This window comes from Lolium perenne, chromosome 4 (assembly GCF_019359855.2).
Source record: "Lolium perenne isolate Kyuss_39 chromosome 4, Kyuss_2.0, whole genome shotgun sequence".
Lineage (NCBI taxonomy): Eukaryota > Viridiplantae > Streptophyta > Magnoliopsida > Poales > Poaceae > Lolium > Lolium perenne.
The window spans coordinates 5,652,031-5,661,576 of NC_067247.2; the positions used below are offsets into that span (position 1 = coordinate 5,652,031).

At 46.0% G+C, this 9,546-nt stretch overlaps 1 protein-coding gene across 1 annotated transcript; it reads right to left on the reverse strand.

Moving 5' to 3' along the window:
• Nucleotides 1-4,399: 4,399 nt before the first annotated feature.
• On the reverse strand, nt 4,400-9,144 carry LOC127349403 (outer envelope pore protein 24, chloroplastic). The gene is made up of 3 exons (XM_051375150.1): nt 8,797-9,144; nt 8,270-8,719; nt 4,400-4,712 (listed from the first exon to the last, which is right to left on the reverse strand). Exons 1-3 carry the CDS (start codon nt 8,995-8,997, stop codon nt 4,632-4,634), a joined length of 732 nt encoding a protein of 243 aa, XP_051231110.1. The 5' UTR covers nt 8,998-9,144; the 3' UTR covers nt 4,400-4,631.
• Nucleotides 9,145-9,546: the final 402 nt, after the last annotated feature.

Genomic DNA, 9,546 nt, shown 5'->3' on the forward strand with positions numbered 1-9,546 from the left:
ATGGGCCTTTAGTCGCGGTTCGTAAGCAACCGCGACTAAAGGGGGGGGGGGGGGGTTAGTCGCACATAATTAGTCCCGGTTGCACAACCGGGACTAAAGCCCGTTACGAACCGGGACTAAAGCCCCTTTTTCTACCAGTGCTGCACACCCAATGATTTGGTGCCCAGACCTACTGCCTTTGTTACTGGAACCGGCTTGTCGGAGACCTATTTTACTGTGCTTCCTGATTCTGTGGTCAATGAGGACCTTGCTCCTAGACAGTGGCGCAGCTTGCCAAGAATGTCTGGGGGGCAAAATGCAATTTAGAGGTTCCTGGGGGGCCAAATAGACAAAAGTTCTAATCTAAGCTGTCCCAGAAAAAAAATTCTTCACAGATGTGTCAAATCCTGGGGGGCGGTGCCCCCCCTGACCTACACTAAGCTACGTCACAGATGGTTTTTTGAGTATATGTGGATGGTGTTGTGATGTAGAACCCTCAACGTAATGTATATTCATGTTATTATATTAGTGATTGGAGATGTCCGATCCACTGCTGTAGTTGGAGACATCCAACTCCGGAAGTCACACATGATATAAATAGGTATTTTGATGTGAATCACTTGACCTAGTAGTGACAGTCTAGATATCTTATGAGAAGCACATCTTGCCTACGAGGACGGTTGCCCATATAAATAAATATCTTTGGTCCGATCTTTATGATCTTAGTATCGTCCAATGTTTTGAGGCATACATGCAAAGGGAGAGAACAATTGAGTTGTCTTTAATTATGGCATACAACGAGACAATGATATCTGAGGGACCTCCAAACATATTGTAAATTATGATCGTAACTCTAGTGATGTATCACCTATACACCAGTTGCTTGATTATTTCATTGCATCACTTCTCTCCCGCTTGTTAATCGTTTTAAGTTCACTTCCATTTTAATTTACTTTCGATCTTTACTTTATCTTGTTTGTTATTGTTTTTGGTCACGATTACCATAAACTCTATGGTTGATTACAATAGTTATGTAGCAACCTATAGAATAGGATATTTTTCTAAACAACAGTTTGGGTGTGAACATGGCTGCACTGACAACGCACTTGCGTATTGCGTAGTTTCCATTATGCAGAACTCTCATGTGATCAATCTTTTAATAAATATTTGCTGCTGATAAGTACTGCAATAACCCAGTTATGATGTAGGAAACCCGGACATCACCCCTCAAGTGCGTCCTTCTCTCCTCGATTTGGGGCACCAGACGGATCATCGTTGTCCAGATCGATGGGAGTAGACAAGGCGGCATCCCGATAGGAAAACGGCGGCAGCCGGGCCGGAGTAGACAAGGCGACGGTAGGATCCCCTCAAGGTGGCAGATGGATGCAGTGGCCCAATTCCAGCGGGAGTTTGATCAACACTCATATAAAAATAATTTTCTTGTAAGTGATAAAATACTATCACTTCGACTGAGAACTCTCAGTCGGATGATGTCATCAAGTCTCAATTGTAACTCATGTTGCAACGAATGACTAATACAAATCACGATGCAAATCTAACGATATGGATAATTTTTCTTAGTTGCATATCCACTTGTAACTAAAAATATCTTAGTGTCAACTCTACTTGAAACTGAAAAAAACCAAGTTGTAACCTAATTTGCTCCTCACATACATGTATGAATCACGACGCAATCAAACGGTGTAGAATAACTAAGCACGAGAAGTCGCAAAACCCAACATAAACATTACCAGTACACTGCCTTGTACAGACATCCGACAAGAAAACACAAAGGCGCGCGGCGCGCTCGAAGGTGTCATACGTACGTGTACGTCCACACACATACACACGTATAGATTATAAGATAGAGCTCACGTCAATGTCTTGTACCAACCATGCACCATGCATGCATGATCCATCGCGATCATGTCTGGGGCCTCCGGCCGTTATTCTCCCCTCCGCTGCTGGTGCCGGCGGCGCCGCCGCGGTTGGAGTTGGTGCGTCCGCCGCCGGCCTCGATGCGGAGGAGGTCGTCGACCAGCTGGTCGTAGTGCCGCTTCACGTCGTCGGCTGTCTTGCCGCCGCCCACGTCGGCGGCGATGCGGCCCCAGCAGCCAGGCTCGTCATTGCCGTGCACGGCCAGCGCGCGCTCGAACCTCTTGTTCTCGCTCTCGCTCCACTCCGGCGACGCCGCCATGATCGACGATGAGATCCAAGCTTGGTTTCTTTGCCTTCCGTTACAGGTGTCCTTGCATATACGATCAAACAAGTGCTATCCCCATATTTATACTCCTACAAAATTGATTAGAACCAAATGTAGTGCAAAAGCTAGTCATAGTGTTAGTCTAGTTGCAAATTGCAGGAACTAAATCTCAGAGGCGATCGAGGTTTAGCATTAGGGAGCAACGCTACTGGACGCCCTTTTATTCCCAGGACAAAGTGCCGTACATAGTATTAGTATATAACTATCTCGGAGGGGGTGGAGGATAGTTTTCGTTCGGGCTGGGACAAGAACTACACATATTCGGCACGATCTTGTTATCGTGCGATATTCAGCGCCAGGGTAGAGATGGCTGGAGCGCTACAGGTCTGGCATTGTCAAATAATTGCAGTTGTGTATACTAGGTTGCATTGTCAATGCCCAACATCTGTCTAAAGGCCTGGGCAATATAGGTATATCACACGACAACTAACTGTGCGTTTATCTAGGCCCCAAAGGTTTATTTTTGTTCCACCTAAAAAAATAGCTTCTGTTGTTCAATTAAATTGACACTTTGACAGGGGATCAAGCATCCATGGACAAAACAATGAATGTATTGCTAGCCTAATGAATTTGTTTGGGAGGACCATATGGACATGTAGATTCCCCCGAATACTACTCGACAGATATTTTCTATTGCGCTGACGCGCCCTGCACCTGGGGGAGAATGGAATAATTAAGCACGTCAAAATAAGTAGAGCTTTGCAGTATGAAGTTAACCTCTTTTGGGTGCATATGTCGACCACTTTAGTTTTGAGTGTTCTCGTGGTTATCTTTAGGACTACGTACATAAATCTATCGACCATGGTCGTATATAATTACATAATGTAAAGTGATTCAGAACCTGATGCGTGCTACAGAGCTAAAATATATACTAGCACTGATGCGTGCTACAGAGCTAAAATATATACTAGCTGATTCTTCTTTCCCCTTCGCTCTGCACCCCACCTGCTCTCCTCGTTCTCCTCCAGATCTAGGGCCGGCTGGCCCCTCCCCTCTCCTCTCCGGCGGCAGCCGGCGATGAGTAGGGCGAGGGTCCCCTCCCTGTACAGTAGTAGTCTAGCGTTTTGCTGTGTTGTCGGCTCTATGCCGTTAGTTTGGAGTAGTTCGCCGGAGCTTGGCCACGTCCGGCGGTTTCCGGTGGTCTTCCTCTTCTTCGTGGTGCTCCAGTGGTTGGAGACGGTGGCGGAGAGGGGCTGTACTGCCGGCATCTCCATCAATAAAATGGTGGTCGTCAGCCATCTTCTGTTGTGTGGATGCTACGAGGTGAAGCTGTTCCCGGCCGGCCGTGGAGGCGAGGGGGAAAAGCGGTGTCGCGTCGTCAGCTGTGCGGTGGTTCTTCTTTTGGCCGGCCGAGGAGGCGAGGGGGAGAAGTGCTTCGGCGCTTCGTCTACTACTTCTAGAAGGTGGAGGTTCTCTGGCTGTGCAGGTGCTCTGTTTCTTGCGGCTCTCTCTCCCATCTCTAGCCATCATGGTGATGGTGGATGGAGGCAGCTAGCTGCGGTTCGGAGCGGTTCTTCACGGCGGGCGGTGGAATCTGCGCCCGTGGCAGCAGCTCCCAAGCGACGGTGGTTTGCCGAAGCTATTCGTGGCCATCAGAATGGCCCTGCTGTGCCCGAGGTCGATTTTGACCCAGGCTCCCTCTTCCTCCTTCAGTGGAGGATCAAAACTGATCTCGTTGCGGCGCTGCACGTCGCTGCCTCTCCAAGTGGTTCTGTCCCCGGTGGAGGTAACGGCGGCCGTGATTGCAGGTCAAAGCTCGCCGGCGGTAGTTCTGGACTTGATTGCTTTTCAGCAATCCGTTGTAGGGTGTTCTTTACAAAAAAGCAGGACTATGGTGTAATTTCTGTTTTCTTCAGGGTCCTCTCTGTAAATGTACACCCACCGCCTTAATGCAGATTCCAGGCCTTCGTGGCCTTTTCTGTTCAAAAATAAATAAATATATATACTAGCTCCTGAGAAGATGAATCCCAGTGGCCTGGGACCCCTATGATCTCAGCTTCCAAATTTGAGGGCCACCTGAAGCCATGATGTGCAATTAGTCTTTGTAATCTGCATGAAGACTAGCACTGATGATGGGCACCCTTCTTGATGGCCAGAAGAACAGACCACAGTAGACAGGTGTCGAACCAAGACAATGATAAACAGCACAGCCCGACATACAAACAGCAAGAACTCAATGGATATTTTGACACAAGATAACATTGTCAACCTCGATTCCAAGCAACAATGACAGACAAGCAAAAATGGATTACAGTTTCGGTAGCTGAATAATGGTGAGCCCAAAAGGGGGTAGTTTTGTTGTATGGGGCACACTAGACAGTATGATGACAAGGGCAATCTTTAAGCAGGAGCTCCTGCATGCCTTTGCTTACTGGAAGGCAGAGACTGATCAGATCTCGTAGTTCCATGTGCTCTCCGCTACAAGCTTTGGTGCTTTGCTTTGATCAGACAGATCGAATGTTGTTGCTACCTGCAAAGACAAACAGTAGATTCAGGATTGATCAGACAAAGTGAAACGAGAAACCAGCATGTCCAGCCAAATAATCAATCTTGTGTGTGAGGAAGAGTTATGCTCTTCTGTGTGAGGGGATTCTGTGGGTACGCTATAATAAAGGCAACACTATATTCAAGAGTCAATCACTTCAGCTACAGTATTTCATAGTGTCTGCACACTGCATCTCGAAGCTGAATTAGATTGTATACTGATGTTCTAACGACTAGTTTTTGAAAACTCTGATTTACCGAATAGCGCCTGTCTAGAAGGGACAAACGATACCCTCCTAAGAAAATACCATTTGCAGATTTAGACCACACAGACTAGAAATCTGTAAAGAAAAAACCCACAGAAAACAATTCTCTCGTATTTCACTGCATTTCAAGCCATGTGTGCTTTCTTTATTTACTCAGGCAAGACCAACTAACTTTTGATAGCATTAGCAACTCGCCTTCAGAAAGGCTGAACCTCATATACCATTTTCTTGCCGTGTCATAAGAGGTACGGACTTTGACATGTTAACGTATTTGTTACGAGATTTTTTCACCATTCAACAGGATGAGACCCTGACTACTATAGCATGTAACTTGGGCACTATCAGTTCAACTATCCCCAGTGCTCAGTTCAATAGAAAGCAAACGACAAGATCTTTAAATAATGGCCCCAAGACACTACATAGGAACCATGCAGGTAATAGTAATTAAGGAACACAGCAATTACAAGAACACCAGTAATACTCCCCAACGACATACGGCAAGTATAAAACTGAAACACATGAATCCATTAGCTTGCTAGTGGATTAGATGACTATGTGTTACTTCTGCTTCTGCTGAAAGCCTAGATAGTATCCAAAGAAATTATATGTGGTATGCATCTCATCCAATATTTGAAAGAAAATACTACCATTTTAGTGGATTTGTTAAGAGATTTTTCCATTCATTTAGCCATAATTTTCTGGCTCTCATCTATCATAGGAAGTACGAGTTGTATTAGCGTAATGTCTAGGCAAACATCTGGGATTTCACAAATTATATCTGGACCCAAATACATCCTTGGGAACCAACATAATCTCCATCTTCCTCAACTAAACCCACCTACATGTTGTTCCATCCTCCCATTTCATCTGCCCATGACAATGAGTGCCCCTCTCCCCGCCATAAGTCTAGATCCTACTTGGTCCCACCAATGCTTAAGCAGGCGAAATAAAATTTGAGAAATACTGTTGCCAAGAAACTCATAAAGAAAAGAATGCTGCTTAACTAGAAAACCTAATGCTTGTTCACCCAATTCAATCATTCTGTTGTATGCTTAGCTTTTGTGGGAGGAAGAGTTAAGCCTTCAAGATCAAGTCCTCAATTTCATAGAAACAAAAAGAGAAACACGATCATTACATGATAGTCTTAAGACATCACTCAGAACCACCCAGATATCAGTATCTGGCATACAGCCACTACAAAATATTAGGAAGTATCTTACACACCGATGTACAATACTGAAACATGGGAATTCACTATAGAGGGCTTTGTGTTGACTGTTGACTTTAATATATGTACAATATATCAACAATTTCTAAACGAAAACATTATTCCCCAAGACGTATCCATGTGCTACGGCTTTATTATTGTCATACACGGAGTAGCATAAGAAATATTAAGGCTAAACCTTGTAGAGTGTAAACCCCCATATAAGAGATCAGAAATACTCCCTCCGATCGATTTTAATTGGTGCAGGGTTAGTTCACCACATGCACGTAGCTAGGAGTGGTGTGGTGTTAATTAAAAGCGATCAGAGGTAGTACATTTGTATACATTGAATTCTCCCCAACACTTCTTCAATGGGTTCAGAAGGATTGACGGAACTAATTTAGAGCAATATGTGGGGCTTGTTATGTATCTGAAATTCTTCAAGGAAATAATGAACCATGTATAACGAATAGTTTTACTCCCGCTGCTTCCATCAGTACCCTAGTTCCCCAACTTCAACACCGGCATAGCCCCTTTTCCCCATTAATACACAGAACCATTTCGGTTCCATACAGAAGTAGGATATTCTGCATTGTATTAATTAATAATAAACAAACAATTCCCTCCACATCATTTGTAGATGTTCTGCAGAAAAATTGGGTGGCTTGCGTTTACCCATAAGGAATGTGGTGCATCTGAATTTAGCCCCAATAATTAGCAGTTCTTGTTCCAATCACTATGTGCAGTTCGCGGCATGGTTGCACACCCTCAAGCACTTGCAGTATTCAGCGACAAACAGGACACACACATTCGTTTTGTTCTACTGTCCCCGCTCCCTCAACTACCAACATTTTCAATTCTCCCATTTCATCTGTCCCTGACTGTCCCTCTCCAATCCTTAAGCAGGCAAAACAAAATATGGAATTAATGTCGCAATGGAACTTATAAAGAAAATACCAGATGCTTGTTCCCTAAACAGACCCAATTTCTTCATCATATTTACTGCTTTGTATTTGAGATAGGCAGAGTTACACCATCAGTCCGCTGTTTCGTAGAAAGATAATTAGACCGTCTTAACACATCCTTCAAACTCACCCAGCTTGCATTAATTTAGCTTAGAACCATTACAAAAGACCTGGAAGTATCCCCAGTAATATACAGTGATGTAAAATACTGAAACACAATAATCTTGTGTGAAATTACTGGTGGGTCATAACACAAGTGCAGCTACTGCGCCTGCTGCTCGGATTCTACATATCAACTAACACTGAAGGAAACCATTATCCTCCTCATCCATGACATACCCATATCGAATGATATTTTTTTCATATGCACAGCTAGCATGGGAAATATTTAACAAACACTGAAATTAGTAGAGCGTAAAACAGAGAAAAAAAAGGTTACCCATATCCATCTATGAATTTCTTGGGAATAATTTAAGGGATAAAAAGTAGTTATATACATGAAATTCTACTCGAGGTCGTCGGTTCAGATTCCATTGTGGCTGTGGACAATGAGTTCCAAAAGATTGGACTTGAGAACCATATCAGGAGCTAGTTATGTATCTAATTATGATTTAAGGATAACCATGTATAACGAATATCTTTACTCCATCCACCTTCCATCACTACTCCAGAAGCACAATATTTAGTATTGTATTACTCAACCAACACTATGATGAGTTGAAGTGGCGCTTGTTGGTACTGGGTGGCAAACAGGACACACGTACATTTGTTTCGTTCTAGGCACACCACAACGAGAAACAAGCAAGAAGGATGGATGGATCCCATGGTCAAGCAGAGAAGCAATAATATCACGAGCAACGAAGAGTTCCCGTCCAATCAGTATTTGCAGTTGAGCAATTAGGCACTAGTGTGGTTGTGGATTCTGTAAGAAGTGGTAATCAGTATTTGCAGTTGCCGTCTAGCCACGGCACGGTTGCACGCAATCAAGCACTTGCAGTACTCAGGCGACAAAGAGGGCGCACACTCGTTCCATTCCAACTTCTAAAAGCATACTAGCACAGACAAGCAATAGGATAGATGGACGGATCCCATGATAGTTAGTTACCTTGAAGGATCCACCGATGCTGGAGCTCCTGGTCCACTCGAGGCCGAGCTGCTTGGTGGAGGCCTGGTAGGTGCCCCTGACGGCGTCCCCGCCGTCGAACCTCCTGGCGACGGCGAACTCCCAGGCGTTCTTGGCGGTGTCGAAGGTGGGCTCGAGGGTGGTGAGCCGGCCGGCGCCGTGCGCGTAGGAGTACTTGACCCGGCACCCGCCCGAGCCGAGCGCGTGGGAGACGCTCACCTTGTTGGCCGGGTCGAACGCGATGGAGAGGTCGAGCGCCGTGCGGTTTGGAGGAGCGGCGGCCTTGGGTGCGGGCGGCGGCGCGGCGGAGGGGGAGGTGGCCGGGGCGGGGATGGCGGCGGGCTTGGGGGCGAGCGAGGTGGAGTGGGTGTATGTGAGGCTGACCTTCTTGTCGAGCACCACCGCGGAGTTCATGAACTGGAAGCGCACATCCTGCACGGCGTTGGGTCCGGCCGGTGGTGAGATTCAGCAGATGGAGACGAGGTGGAGATGGATGAGGGGATTGTTACCTGGTTGTTGGGCTTGAGGTCGAGGAGGAAGGAGCCGGGCTTCTCGAGGGTGAGGGTGAGGCCGTCGAGGGAGGGGCCGGCGGCGAAGGCGGCGTCGGTGGCGGAGGCGCGGAGGCGGAGGTCACCGGCGGCGGAGAGGGCGAGCGTGGCGGCCGCCGTGGCCTTGTCGCCCTCGTACCGCCCCTTCACCGTCGCCTTCATCTCGGACGGGTTCCTCGGAGTCTCCGCCGCCGCCGCCGCCGTCCGGTTGAGCTGCTTTGGACTTGGACCCAACAACCAAGCCCGAGAGAGACTTATCAATTCGAGGAACAACCAACCTCCCTCGGCCGCCACGAACAAGAAACCACTTTCGTCGTGAGCTCCGTCACTCCCCACCAATGTGGAACTGGGTAGGTGATGATACCTAAGCGTGAAACCGGCCTGCTAGGACCATTCGGCCCAGCAGAATTGAGAAAATTGATTTTGATTTATTTTGAAAATATATTTTAATAGAATTTCACAACTATTATTATCTGGAAATAGGATATTAACTAACAAGGAAAAATTGCTTCTCAAACATGTCATGGCTGATATAAGTGAAAGAAACTTTAGACAAATAGGGCAATAACTTAGTAACCACCAACAAATGGAGTACCACGTAAAATATACTAGCCCGTGATTTTTTTTGAGCCACATGAATTTTGTTTCTAACATTTGAACCTTCTTAGGAAAATGAAAACACGGGTTTAAGACATAAGAAAATTTCTTAAA

What these genes read in the sequence shown, in the direction of transcription:
- LOC127349403 (XM_051375150.1), bottom strand. Translation starts at nt 8,997, where the DNA reads ATGAAGGCGACGGTGAAGGGGCGGTACGAGGGCGACAAGGCCACGGCG. An exon ending in ACCTCAAGCCCAACAACCAG is followed by an intron (nt 8,720 to 8,796) that starts GTAACAATCCCC and finishes AACGCCGTGCAG; the next exon opens with GATGTGCGCTTCCAGTTCAT. An exon ending in GCATCGGTGGATCCTTCAAG is followed by an intron (nt 4,713 to 8,269) that starts GTAACTAACTAT and finishes TTGTCTTTGCAG; the next exon opens with GTAGCAACAACATTCGATCT.